Genomic DNA, 14556 nt, shown 5'->3' with positions numbered 1-14556 from the left:
GTCCATTTCTGATTGATGGCGTGCCACCTTCTTGAAGTGCTGCAGTCCACCTGGTGTAGATCCAACCATGGTGCTGTTGGGAAAGGGGGTTCCAGGATTTTTACCCAATGACAGTGAATGAATGGTGATGTAGCTCCAAGTCAGGATGGTGTGGAAGGAAACTTGGTGGTGTTCCTGTGCATTTGCTGCTCTTCTTTGTTTTTTGTTCTTCTGGTAGAGGTGGTAGAGGTTGTGGGTTTGGGAGGTGCTGTTGAAAGAGCCTTGGTGAGTTGCTACAGTGCACCTTGTAAATGGTGCACACTGATACCTGTGCGTCAGTGGTGGAGGAGTTTAAGGTGCTTGATGGAATGCTGAACAAGAGAACTGCTTTGTCCTGGAGGCTGTTTGTTCTGAACTCCATCTAGGCAAGTAACGAGTATTCCATCACATTCCTGATTTGTGCCTTGTAGATAGTGGACAAATTTTGAGGAGTCAACAAGTGAATTAATTGTCACAGAATTGCAAGTCCCTGACCTGGTCTTGATACAATGGTATTTATATGGCTATCTGGTTATGTTTCTGACCAATGGTAAGCACAGAATATTGATAGCGGTAGATCAGCAATGGTGATACTGTTAAATGTCAATGGGAGATGTTTAGATTCTTGCTGGAGATGGTCATTGTCTGGTACTCATGTGGCATAAATGCTTGTTGCCACTTATCAACCCAGGCTTCAATATTGTCCAGGTCTTGCTGCAAACGGACATGGGCTACTTCAATATCTGAGGACTTTTGAATGGTACCGAACGTTGTGCAATGATCAGCGAGCATCCATTTCTGATCTTATGATAGAGGGAAGGCCATTGATGAAGCAAATGAAGATGGTTTGGATTAGGACGCTACCCAGAGAAACTGTCTAAGGCTGAGATGATTAGCCTCCAACAATCACAACTATCTTCCTTTTGTGTGAGGTTCGACTCCAACCTGTGAAGAATAGTCTTCCTAGACAAATCTGGATTTCTGGAAGGGATCAGAAAATAAATTTCCCAATTAGCCTTGAGTTTTTGCTTTGGTCTTCTGTTTGCCTCTCCCAGGAGACAACATGCCACTGGAGGGTAGGAAGGTCTCCGGATCTGATTCATAAAATGTCACAACTATATGAGGCAGGCTATATTGGCCAGCTGGTCTTTTCCAGTCTGATATTTTTGTATGTTTATGTAGTCTTCCTAATGGCCGGGGAATATCACTGGGAAACAATTCACTTTCCTCAGCTTCTGGGAAGCAGGTGGGACCAAGAAGGGTATTGGTGATTTGAGGTAGTATATTTTCTTCGGAGGGTTCATTGTTCAAGGGGAAATAAAATAAACTGGTTCACACAGTTTCGCTTTGAAGTCATAACTTTTAGTTTGAAGTAGTGATTGACATTTCCACTGTCATGCTCCTGTTAGCAACAATTAACATTTATAGAAATCTAAACACCCAGCAATTAACTGACAGAATGAGGCCACAAAATCATAGTTTTAAAAAAAGCAAACTTTATTGTATATCAAAGAAAAAAAGAAAATTTTTATTTTTTAGAGTACCCAATTATTTTTTTCCAATTAAGGGGCAATTTAGTGTGACCAATCCACCTACTCTGCCCTTTTTTGGGTTGTGGGGGCGAAACCCACGCAGACACGAGGAGAATGTGCAAACTCCACACGGACAGTGACCCAGAGCCGGGATCGAACCTGGGACCTCAGCGCCGTGAGGCAGCTGTGCTAACCACTAGGCCACCATGCTGCCCTAGAAAAAAAGAAAATTAATCAAAGCAATTAACTTAACACTATAGTTGGGAACTAAATATGCAGTAACGCAGTTCTTTTTACCCCACCCCCTGACATTCCACCACCAAGAGTTCCCTTATCTTCCAAAATCTTAAAAGTTTGCTTACTTTTTGGAACCAAATTAGAGGGTTGCAACAGCCCTCTAAAACTCACTTTAATTCTCCTTAGTATTCAAAGTGTCCTCGAAGGACTTATTTTGGAAGTGTTTTTATTGGTATTTTCCAGTTTTTACAGAGTAACGGCTCAAGTGTGTCTGATATGTACATATAAATTTGTTTATTATTTACATAGCTTTTTCCATGTGGTTTCCCTGTCTGCCACTCCCCCCCCCCCCCCCCTCCCCTCCCCTTCCTTTGTTGGTGGCTTAGTATCTCTCTTAGCGATGCCTTCTGCCTTTGGCGCAACATACTGCATTCCGTTTCTTTCTGTTGGGGTCCTTAGTTTTTTGTCATTGGTGGCATGCCTCTCCCATCCTCTCCTTTTACCCCCTGTGTTCTACTCTGTGGCCACCTTGGGTTCTCTTCTCCCCTTCCCTTCCTCCGCCTCTTTCTCTTGTATGTGTGTTTCTCCCTCCCTTCCCCCCTCTTTCCCTCATCACTGTTGGCCTCGAACGGTCTTGGTACAGGCTGAAGAATGGCCCCCATGCTTTGTGGAAGCCTACATTGGACCCTAGGATGGTTTTCTTGATCTTCTCCAGGTGGAGGAATTCCGAGAGGTCTGCAGCCGTGGCTGGTGCTGCTGATCGCCAGCCAAGCAGGATTCTCTGGCGTGCAATTAGGGATGCAAAAGCAAGGGCATCAGCCCCCTTCCCCATATGTCATTCTGGCTGGTCTAATACCCCAAAGACTGGCACTCTCGGGTACGGCTTCACCCTCACCTCCACAACCTTAGACATTGCCTCGAAGAAGGCTGTCCAGAACCCGACAAGTCTGGGGCAGGTCCAGAACATGTGGGCATGGTTGGCCATGCCTCCCTTGCACCGTTCACATTTGTCCTTCACCTCTGGGAAGAACCTGCTCATTTGGCTTCTGGTTAGGTGAGCACTCTGTGCATCAATTTGAACTGCATGAGGCTTAGCCTGGCGCAGGAGGAGGTGGAGTTGGCCCTTCTTAGTGCTTCGCTCCATAGTCTCCAACTCACTTCCGTCCTCAATTCATCCTCCCATCTTCATCTGAATTCATCCAGTGGTAGCCTTGCCCTAACCAATAACCGTTCATATATGTTCCCACAGTTGTCCCCCCTCCTTGCTGTCAGTGTTTATTAGTTCCCCCAGTACTGTGTCTTTTGGGGCCCTGGGGTGTCTTGCCGTATCCTTGTGGAGAAGGTGTTTAATTTGAAGGTGTCTGAGTTCCTGTCCTGTCAGTAGGTCCAGATCCAACGTTGAGAGTCTGTCTCCTAGGTAGAAGGCCCTGACCGTTAGCGTCCCCCGTGAAGCATGACTGGTGGGAACCTGTGGTTGCCGCAGATGGAGGGCTATGGGAACAACCTGGTTAATAAAAAATGCTGCCTCATTTAGTTCCATGTTTTCAGAGTGGCCGCCACCACTTGGCAGGAAGTGTCTTTTGTTGGGAGGGATGGGAGTGCTGCCGTGGCAAGGGCTCAGAGGGTCTTTCCCTTGCAGGTGGACTCCTCCAGCCTTACCCATTCCATGTTTGGCTCTCGTATCCATCCCCTCACCCACTTGGCTGTGGCTGCCCAGTGGTAATACGGTAGATTTGGTAGGGCCAGACAGCCCATGTTTTTCCTCCCTTGCAGTATTGACTTGGGGATTCTTGGGTTCTTGCCCCCCCACACAAAAGGCGTGATCATTTTGTCCACTTTCTGGAAAAAGGCCTTAGGGATGAAGATCGGTATGGATCTAAACAGGAAGAGGAACCTCGGCAGTAAGTTCATTTTAATCGTCTGCACCCTCCCAGCCAGGGAAAGCGGAAGCGCATCCCATCTCTGCAGGCCCTTTTTAACTTCCTCCGCCAGGCTGGACAGATTCTACTTGTGAATCCATGTCCAGTCATGGGCTTAATGGAACCACAGGTAGCGGAATTTGTTTTGGGCTCATTTAATGGTAGTCCCTCCAGCTCTGTCCCTCCCTCGTCAGGGTTCATCGGGAATGCCTTGCTCTTGCCCAGGTTAAGTTTATAGCCCAAAACTAATTTATATTATAAAACATATAAACCATTAACATAAGAACATAAAAACTAGGAGCAGGTGTAGGCCATCTGGCCCCTCCCGCCTGATCCGCCATTCAATAAGATCATGGCTGATCTTTTTGTGGACTCAGCTCCATTTACCCGCCCACTCAGTATAACCCTTAATTCCTTTACTGTTCAAAAATCTATCTCTCTTTGCCTTAAAAATATTCAATGAGGTATCCTCAACTGCTTCACTGGGCTGGGAATTCCTCAGATTCACAACCCTTTGGGCGAAGACGTTCCTCCTCAACTCAGTCCTAAATCTGCTGCTCCTTATTTTGAGGCTATGCCCCCCAGTTCTGGTTTAACCCGCCAGTGGAAACAACCTCCCTGCTTCCATCCTATCTATTCCCTTCATAATTTTATATGTTTCTGTAAGATTCCCCCTTATTCTTCTAAATTCCAACGAGTATAGCCCCAGTCTACTTAATCTCTCCCCATAAATTAATCCTCTCAACTTTGAATCAACCTAGTGAATCTCTTGTGCACCCCCTCCAGTGCCAGTACATCTTTTCTAAAGTAAGGAGAGCCAAACTGTACATAGTATTCCAGGTGTGGCCTCACCAGCACCCTTTACAGCTGCAACATAACCTCCCTGCTTTTAAACTCCATCCCTCTATCAATGGTTCCATTTGCCTTCTTGATTACCTGCTGCAGCAGCAAGCCAACTTTTTGCGATTCATGCACAAGGACACCCAGGTCCTTCTGTACAGCAGCATGCTGCAATTTTTTACCGTTTCAATAATAGTCCATTTTGCTGTTATTCCTACCAAAATGGGTGACTCACATTTATCAACATTGAACTCCATCTGCCAGATCCTTGCCCACTCACTTAAACTATCTATACCCCTTTGAAGACTTTCAGTGTCCTCTACACACTTGGCTCTACTACTCATCTTAGTGTCATCTGCGAACTTTGACACATTAAACTTGGTCCCCAACTCCAGATCATCTGTGTAATTTGTGAATAATTGCGGACCCAACATTGATCCCTGAGGCTCACCACCAACCACTGATCGCCAATCAGAGAAACAGCCATTTATCCCCACTCTTTGCTTTCTGTCAATTAACTAATCCTCTATCCATGCTAATACATTACCCGTAACATCATGCACCTTTATCTTATGCAGCAGCCTTTTGTGCGGCACCTTGTCGAATGCCTTTTGGAAATCCAGATACACCACATCCACTTGTTTCCTGTTGTCCATTAGATTTCTCGAATCATTATTTCTTTCAGTCTCAGTAGTCCTATTGCATTAACAACTATAATTGACATTTTCACATGTGTACCATAATATATTCACCATTTTATAACAGTATGAACATGAGTTTCTAAACAATCTTAATGTAATAGATAAATTTTGTTATTAAGTCCTCAACTTCTTAAATTTCACTGTTGTATAATAATGAGGAAGATATAATCTATAATATGTGCTTTAATCTACATTTAATTATTTTGACATCTTTTGCAGGATTTCAAATCTACTTACGAAAGGTAGGATTTTGGCTAATATTAGAAAGCACCAAAAAAAGGGCTAATGAATGACAAGTTATATTTATGGGGCAAGGGGAGCAGGATTAATCCGAGGGTTTCCAAAGAATATTATGGGTAGGGTCCTGCTAGTGAAAAAATTACACATTGTGAAGACCTTAAAAACAAGATGATCTCAAAAGCAAAATCCTGGAGATACTGGAAATCGGGAATAAAAACGGAAAATGCTAGAAGTACTCCGCAGGTGGAGAGAGAAACAGCTTTAACATCTGGGATTATCTGTTTGGGAGACTATGGTCTGTAACTGGGGTAGAATCGCTCCTGGTCTGTGTTGGCGTGAGGAGTGGCGCATAGGAGCACTTCACTCTCCCTTGCTATGCAAATTTATGCATTGCGGGAAGCTTGAGGGATTAATTTTGATTCACGTTATTGGGCTGCCATTTTTAAAAAAAATCTTCTTATTCTCTTAATTTTCAACATTTTCATCAATAAACAACCAAAGAAAAAACAAACAAAAACAAATACAGTAACAATCCCCCACACACAAACCGCCCCCCGCTCAATATACAGACCAAAACATCCCCGTGTACATTGCAACCCCCCTTTCCCCCTCCTTAATGTTCAATGGCAACCAATTCTCGGAAGTGTGTGATAAACAGCCCACATGAATTGTGAAACCCTTCCTTCATCCCCTTCAGCTGAGACCTCACCTTCCCGAGAGTCAAAGAAATTCAAGTAGGTCCCCCCCGCCAAGCTGTGTCACAGGATGGAAAAGCTGACCACCACCCCAACAGGACCCGCCTCCGGGCAATCAGCGAGGCAAAGGCTAATATCTGCCCCCGACCGCCGCCCGAGTCGGTCTGACCCCCGAAAAAGGCTTCTCGGGCCCTGGTTTCAAGTTTGCGAGTACTACACCCGAGATGAATCTGAAAAACCTCCCTCCAACAAACCCCTCACCTTTCACGTAACTATCCTAACCAGGGGGCTCTTCCCCCACCCCCCCCCCCCCCCTCCCCCTCCCCTCCTATCCACCATCCTCATAACTCCAGGCCCCTGGATATGGCCCCTCTGCCCCATTGTTACCATCAAACTCCTACCCCCTCCCAGAATCCTCCCATCCACTTCCTCGCAAAAACACCTCACCCAGTATTGGTCCCCTCCCTTATCTTTTCACACCTCCTAGGCTCATCAAAATCTGTTCTACCAGGCTCTGATGGTGCAGCCCCTCCCCCCCCACTACACTCCCGCTCACTGGGCAGCTTGAGCAAGCTAGTGTGAAGGCCCTGCCCAGGTCTCACTCCCCTCCAAACCCCTCCCCCCTGCCCGGTCCCAAGAAAATAAAGAAATTCCCTTCAACACACAACCCTAGTGTAAACATGCAAACCCCAAGGAACCATCATTGCAAAAGAAAATCCCAGCTCTTACCTTGTCCAAATAGGCAACGCCAACTCATTTAGCACAGATAACAACATGCAGTGAAAAATAGAGCTACATACACTCCTCCACCCTCCTACCCTCAGCTCAAGACCAATCCTGAGTCCCATTTCTCACTTCTGCCCCAGTCCTTCTGCCTTCACAAATGCCTCCGTCGCTTCCACTGCCTCAAAATAAAAGTCTTTAGAGTTGCAGGTCATCCTCACCTTAACTGGGTACACTATGCTGAACCGCACCCTGCTGCTATACAATGCCGTCTTCACTCGGCCGAAGGCTGCCCTCCTCCTCATCAACTCCACAGTAAAGTCCTGGTATATGCATATACCTGCTGCAGCCCACTGCACAACCTGCTTCTGCTTTGCCCATTACAGGACCTTCTCCTTCATGAGGTACCTACGGAAACAAATCGTCACTGCTCTTGGGGCTCATTCGCCTTTTGTTGAGGCATCCATGCCCTATGAGCCCGATCCAGTTCGTACTGAGAGGGATCTTCCCCCTCCCCCAACAGCCGCCAACATCTTGGCAAAATACTTTGTAGGCCTTGGGCCCTCCACCCATTCGGGCAGGCCCACAACCTCAGATTTTGCCACCTAGATCGGTTTTCCAGGTTCCCCTCCTCACCACCATGGGAAGTGCTAGCTCACCCTCCCTCCACTGCACACATACATGAGAGTGATGCCACCCCCCCCCCCCAGCAGACTCCATCAGAGACCCCCATATCAGAGACCCCTCATATCAGAGACCCCTCATATCAGAGACCCCTCATATCAGAGACCCCTCATATCAGAGACCCCCCATATCAGAGACCCCCCATATCAGAGACACCCATATCAGAGCCCCCCCCATATCAGAGCCCCCCCATATCAGAGCCCCCCCATATCAGAGACCCCCATATCAGAGACCCCCCATATCAGAATCACCCATATCAGGGATCCCCATATCAGGGACTCCCCCATCAGAGACTCCCCTATATCAGGGATCCCCCTCCCCATCAGGCACCCCTGCCTGGAAGCGAAAGAGCAGAAACAGTGAAAACTTGCTGTTTTTTTTCACTTACCTGTCCCTTACACTTGCTGCCTCAGGCAATAGTGTAGAAATCAGCAGCTGTTACTTCACAGAAAGGCCAAACACATCATAAGGCTTTAAACCCCTTGAGATCCATTGATCTGTGAGGCTTCTATTCACTTTCAAAGAGAAAAAGCTTTTAGTAGGCTCTAATCAACAGGGTAATAGGTTCCACACAGCCAAATGTTTGGATTGTTTGTTTTCGCTGTTTATCTCCCTTCACGTGCAATTCTCCACCTCATCAGGATCTTTGCTACTGACAGTAGGCGGCGGAGAATCTTCGCCAACATTTCAAGTAGATGACGCTCTGTCAGAACTGGGAAAAGTTAGAAATGTGATCGGTATTAATGAACTGAAATGGGGGAGGTTGGTAAAAAAAACAAAAGGGAAATTCTGTGATCTGGAGGTGGCAGAAGCTCTGCTGTCTTATTGTTTCCTTTCAATTATTTGCACATTTTAGTCTTAATCCTATTAATTTGTCTTGTTTTTGTTTTCAGATAGCAGCTGTTTATTATACTGTCTTTCTCACCTCCCCCGGATACATGTTTTGCTATTTGTTCGATCACCACTCTTTTTTTTGGCTCTGCACCGACTCTAATGTAATTTTATATCCCTCATCTTCTGCTCTATTATAAACTTTCCATTTTGTTCTTATTCCACCCTCTGCCCCTTTCACTCATTTAAAACCTATGAAATTTCTAACTTTTCTTGGTTTTGACGAAGGGTTGTTCAGAGGTTGCAGGCTGTGGCAGGCTCCTCAACGGTGGATGCGGCGAGTTACCCAAAAGTCTTTGGACTTTGGTGGGACTGGCAGAAGCCACCAGTGGTTGGGACCGAAAAGTCCTACCCCTCGCCCAAGCTGAAATGCTAACTGTTTCTCCCTCCACAAATGGTGCCTAACTCAGTATTTCCAGTATTTTCTGTTTCTATTTGTCAAAGTTGATTCAGTAATGAATCTAAATTTCATGAATGCATAGAAGAACAAACGTGACTGACTAGATTTGAATCTATGTGCCAAATGCTAAACATTTTGTTTTGCAGCCAATCCACAAATTCTGTAGTGAAACGATCTTTTATTAAGTGAGATTTATAATGTTCATTTTCTAGATGACATATGTAATCATTCCCACACCCTTTCTCCATGTGGATAAAGAGAAGGGATGGAACAATCGTGCATCATTTTTGTCACAGTAACATTATGTCTAATTAATACAAAGAGGTATTTCAACATAATCTGTATTAATTAGGTGATTCAGTGAATAAATATGAAAACAATATCACTTTCTTTTTGGAATTTATATAAAAATTAAATCAAATCGCATGTTTTGTAAACAAAAAAGTGAAAGTGAAATTTGCTTGACAATATTGTACACAGCAAAACAGAATGCACTTTGGAGATTGAGGGAAAAGTGATGCTAATTGGAAATATTTGATTTTATTCTAATTGCTGCAAAACAATTTCAGGATTTCTAGTAACAATACTGAAGTAGAAAAACTGAAGGTGTCCTGGAAGAAACTTGATGAGACCACAATATCAACCATCAAACAAGAGACAAAGAGAATCTTTGAGATGTTAAACACGATAATTTTTGACCACCCTGGTAAGTAGTTGGCTTTGGTTAGTTGAAGTTTGTCGAGGTGAGCCACATCCTAGAAGTATTTGGGAGTAGTTTGTGTATAAGTGTGAAATGAAAGTATATTTTAATAAATATAATTTATGACCTCTCATACAGGTGTAACGAATTTGAATAGCACAGATGTACAAGGAGAAAAATTATCTTATAAAATTATCACAAAGGATTTAGTACAGAATGATTAAAAAACATGAAATAAAGAGAACTCAAAAAAAAAAACTGTTGTACAAAGGAACCAAAAAAGCTGCAATGCAGATACATTAATTGATATTCAGCAAGCAATAACGAATCAAAATGTAAAACAGAATAGATGCATATAGTGAAAATCAATCCAGGGACAATGTGTTTTAATGCATTTAAATCATAGAGAAATAGGTGCGTTACAAAAGTCCATTTAGAGAGTGCGGGGAAGATAAACGTTTATTGATGAATCAATCAATAGGATGTTAGAATAGTGAGGAATGAAACTTCTGTAGCTGATAAGGCATTTCAGTCATCTGAAAAATAATATAGGTGGGGGAAAATAACAGAAATAATTTATTGGTTTTCAAATAGTGGAGTTGATACTTTAGAAGATGGCAAATTGAAGGACACTTTTGTGGAAGATGAAAACGAAAAAGGCAGGAAGAAATTCTAGGTGGCAAGATATCCAGATTGTCCAATAAAAGACAAGTAGTTATTGTGTGGGAGTTGCAGGTAGATATATGAAATGCGTTTTTATTTTTTTATTTGTAGAATAAGACCAATCCTGTGTTTTATGGAGGATTGCATAATCCATAAGGAGGTGGAAAAAGGCATACGATAATAATCCTGTAGTTGTGTGTAATGTGGCCCTTAAGAATTCAACAGTCTTAAAAGAGGAAAGGCAAGAGCAGAACAATGAAGTTAGCAATGGTATCAAATTTAAACACAAATAAAACACAAGTGCCTTGTAATAAAAAGCAAATTGCCTCAGGAAAAGTAATTATTGTGAGAAAAATACAACCAGTGAATCGATTATCTGATCTTTAATATTGAAAGCAAGAGGAAAGACAAGGGAAGTACTTATTGTTCAAAATAATTGATTTTACTCAAAACAGTTTCTAGGGGTAGAATTTTCCTGCCCCCCGTCCCCCGCCTCCCTCGCCAGGTTTTGAGGCTGGGGGAGCATGAAATTGCATGGATAGGATTCCCTTCAGCATCTGCCCACCCTGACCCAGGCATAATTTTACGGTGGGGCGGGCAGGACCTCAGGTGGGAAGCCTGCTCTTTTGCCTATTAAGGGTAGCCATTTTTTATTGGTCATTATTTTAATTATTTTAATTGCCACAGAAACTGACAATTGCAGGGAGAAATTTAGGTAGTGCTGGGAACTGCGGCAAAATGGGTGTTCTGCCTGGAAATGTCAGCCCAAAGCTTTCCGAAAAATAGATTTGGGCCTAGACTGCACAAAACCGGTAAGCTACAGCTGTCAGTCACACATCCAGTGCAGCTCACAGTTGGAGCCTTGGGAAATTTATCCAGCTGCAATGTTGAGTAAGCCCATAGATAAACCTTTGATTCAGGGTTTGTGGGTAGCTGAATGGGAGGGAGGCAAGCCTGACATGGTAACGGCCGACAATTCTTTCCCGGGGCCAGGTAGCATACTCCTCTGCCTTCACAGAAATAAAAATATAACACAATTAACCTCCCTTTCCTCTAAATAGCCTCAGAATGTTTCATTCAAACATAGCTATTTAGGTACCACAGATTTAGAAGAGCACAATCCACTATGACTGTGGTGGGTCGTATCTCAAACAATGACGAATCAGACTACAGAAGGGAGATAGATCATTTTGTTGCATGGTGTACCGAAAACAACCTCACTCTAAATGTGGGAAAGTCCAAGGAACTGATTATCAACTTCAGGAAGAGTAGCATGACCGCCCCCCCCCCCCCCCCCCCCCCCCACCACCTCGGTCTGCATCAATGGCTCCGAAGTGGAGATGGTCGATAGCTTTAAATTCCTGGGGGTTACCATCGCCAACAGTCTGTCCTGGTCCACTCACGTTGATGCCACAGTCAAGAAAGCCCAACAACGTCTCTACTTCCTATGGAATCTAAAGAAATTCAGCATGTCTGCATAGACTCACAAACTGCTACAGATGTGCCATAGAGAGCATTCCTATCCAGCTGCATCACAGCTTGGTAAGGCAGCTGCTCTGCCCGAGATCGCAAAAACTGCAGAGTGTGGTGAATTCAGCCCAACACATCACACAAGCTTGCCACCCTCCTTTTGATTCTGTCTGCACACCCTGCTGCCTCAGGAAGGCAGACAACATTGTCAGAGACCCCTCACACCCAGACTTTGCCTTCTTCCAGACCCTTCCATCAGGCAGAAGATACAGATGTCTGAAGTCCTGCACATCCAGACAAAGGAACAGCTTCTTACCCACAGCTACTAAACTCCTCAATGACTCTCCCTTGGACTGATCTGTTCCCTGTAAAAACACTATTCACGACACCCTATGCTGCTCTTGCTCATGTATTGCTTGTTTGGCCCTTGTTCCGCACTGTAAACAATCACTATTTGTTGATGTACCATTGGTCAATGTGCTCTGTTGATTATTCTTTTTGTCTACTATGTATGTATTGTGTACGTTCTCGCAGAAAAATACTTTTCACCGTACTTCGGAATATGTGACATTAAATATCAATCAATCAGAGTGGAGCAGGGGTGGCAGAGATTTTCCCCAAATGTTGAAGAATTTTGAGTTGGACTAAGATCTGGATTTGCATATTAAATATGCCTACCACCTGCCTTATGTGTTCTGGACACAGGAATGTGTTACATTCTTCTTTTCTTTGATGTAAACTTACTAACCATACAGAAGAAATAATGTGCAGTCTTTATTTGAAGACAAGTCTATGCACAGACAATGTTCACATGGAGGCCATGAGCCACATGCCTGACCTTGACTACTATTGCTTTAGATTACCTAACTGTTAGGAAAATAAAAATAGTTATAAGAGATTTATATTTGTCTTGGTGCCGCCCCTGTTTTTTGCTCAACATGGGATTCTCTGCTGCATCGAGAACTCTGTTCCCGGCAGCGGGGAATCCAGTCCAAGGTATAGTTTTAAGTGGGTTTAATTTAATGTTTCTCTGGCTGGAATAGTAAAACCTATAGTTAGCTTCATGCTGGACAAAGGTGTTTGTATGTGTGGGGGTTGTTTAAGTTCCAACTGTGATTCTATTGTTCTTAGAGAGGACTACAACTGGAAGAGTAAATAAATGGCCGAAGTATGTGGGAGGTGCTTAGCAACTGGGACCTTGGAAGGTAGAAAAGCTTTAAAACTTTAATTTAGCTAATTTTATCGCAGTTGGGGATTGGTAGTGAGAGAGAATGCAGCCCTCCCAGCTCTGCTAGAAGCAGTTTGTTTATAAGGCTAGAGAGGGAACCTCTCTCTCAGCTTTGCCGTAAGGAAGGCCATACCATGAAGTAATAGTTAAGAAAACAAGTGGAAAGATGTGAAAAACAGCTAGATAAGGGAACTAGAGAAATGAAGAGAAATTTCCAAGAAGTCTGAGGTTAAAGGTACTGGAACAGAGCACATTAAAGACAGCCAGAATTGAGAAGAAGGCTGCAATGCCAGAAAGATATCTGAAGTGATTTTCAGGCTTGTGGGATTTTACTACAGCCTGTCGAACGTGAGTTTAAATATTTATGGAAAGCAGTGGCTGGATCTTGGAGTTTGTGTTAAGACAAAGAAATCCTAAAGGGGCTGGTGTAAAATCCTGTCATGTATTCGCTGTTAAAAATGGAATGAAAACTTTGTTTAAAAGTGTCATTTGGAAAGCCTGGTCTGGATTTTGAAATGCAAACCACTATGGGAAAACATTATTATGAGAGAAGATTTTAAACCATGTTTTTGGGAGCGGAGTTTGGAAACTCACATGACAGCCAATAGGGGAGCTACTGAGGCGAAATCCATGGTCCTCCTTACTAACATCTTGGGGCTTGTGCCTTGCATGCCAATAGGTCTGCCCATTGTGGTGTCCAGAAAATAAAATACCTGGGGTAACAGCCTCAGCTGGTCATCTTTTACTGTTTGACTGCAATGACAGTATGAATAAGAGTGATAACCTCACAGTCCTCGTGATGATTAAGTCCAGCCTCCACATTGAGGATATTCTCCATTATGCTGTGTGGCACTGTGAGTGTGCTGAATGGAATAGATTTTAAACAGATCTAGAAACTTAAGACTGGGCATCTTTGAGGTGCTTGTATGCCATCATCAGCAGCAGAATTGTACACAACCGCAGTCCAACTCATGGCCTGGCATATCCCCCATTCTACCATTACCACCAAGCCAGGGGATCATACCAGCAATGTAAAAAATTGTCCAGGTATATTTTGTACGCAAAAAGCAGGACAACTCCAACCCGGGCAATTACTGTCCCATCAATCTACTCTTGATCATCAGTGTTGTGGGGTTTCAAGTTGTATGATAACAGAAAGTTGGCAAGCCGATGGCAGAGTGCATTGTTGGATTGTTTTCTCATGCCATTTTTAAAGCTCTGAATGGTTCTCTTGGCCAATCCATTGGACGCAGGGTGGTATGGGTGTGGCAAATGCCGCTCACTCAACTCAATTTTGGAAGTCGTCCCCTGTAAAAGTCCATATATAGGAAATTGTAGCCGCCGGGTTTGTGGTCCCCATCTCCTGTATAGACAGCCACTTGGAATGGGCACTGACCAAAACTAAAACATGATGCCCAAGAAAGGGTCTATGTAGTCAACGTGGAACCTAGTCCATGAGCGACCTGGGAACTCCCAAGGGTGGAGACTGGCCAATGGAGGCAATGAGTGTTGAGTCTGATGGGGGGGGGGGGACATTGCTGTACTATTTCTTCAATGGTTTTACCAATGCCTGGCCACCATATATAGCTGCGTGCCAGCATCTTCATCTTTATTT

The 14556-nt window shown here is 43.9% G+C and overlaps 1 protein-coding gene across 9 annotated transcripts in view; it reads left to right on the top strand.

Moving 5' to 3' along the window:
- Positions 1-14556, top strand: part of LOC119965174 (E3 ubiquitin/ISG15 ligase TRIM25-like) — a 161701-nt gene that overhangs the window by 68757 nt on the left and 78388 nt on the right. For all 9 annotated transcript variants that reach the window (XM_038795570.1, XM_038795568.1, XM_038795565.1 and 6 more), the window contains 2 exons: positions 5467-5489; positions 9450-9586. In XM_038795570.1, the coding sequence (XP_038651498.1) occupies positions 5467-5489; positions 9450-9586 (160 nt within the window). The remainder of the gene's footprint in view (positions 1-5466; positions 5490-9449; positions 9587-14556) is intronic.

Source organism: Scyliorhinus canicula, chromosome 4 (assembly GCF_902713615.1).
Source record: "Scyliorhinus canicula chromosome 4, sScyCan1.1, whole genome shotgun sequence".
Taxonomy (NCBI): Eukaryota; Metazoa; Chordata; class Chondrichthyes; order Carcharhiniformes; family Scyliorhinidae; genus Scyliorhinus; species Scyliorhinus canicula.
The sequence above is the reverse complement of the archived record's forward strand: the minus strand, read 5'-3'. Positions and strand labels throughout refer to the sequence as shown.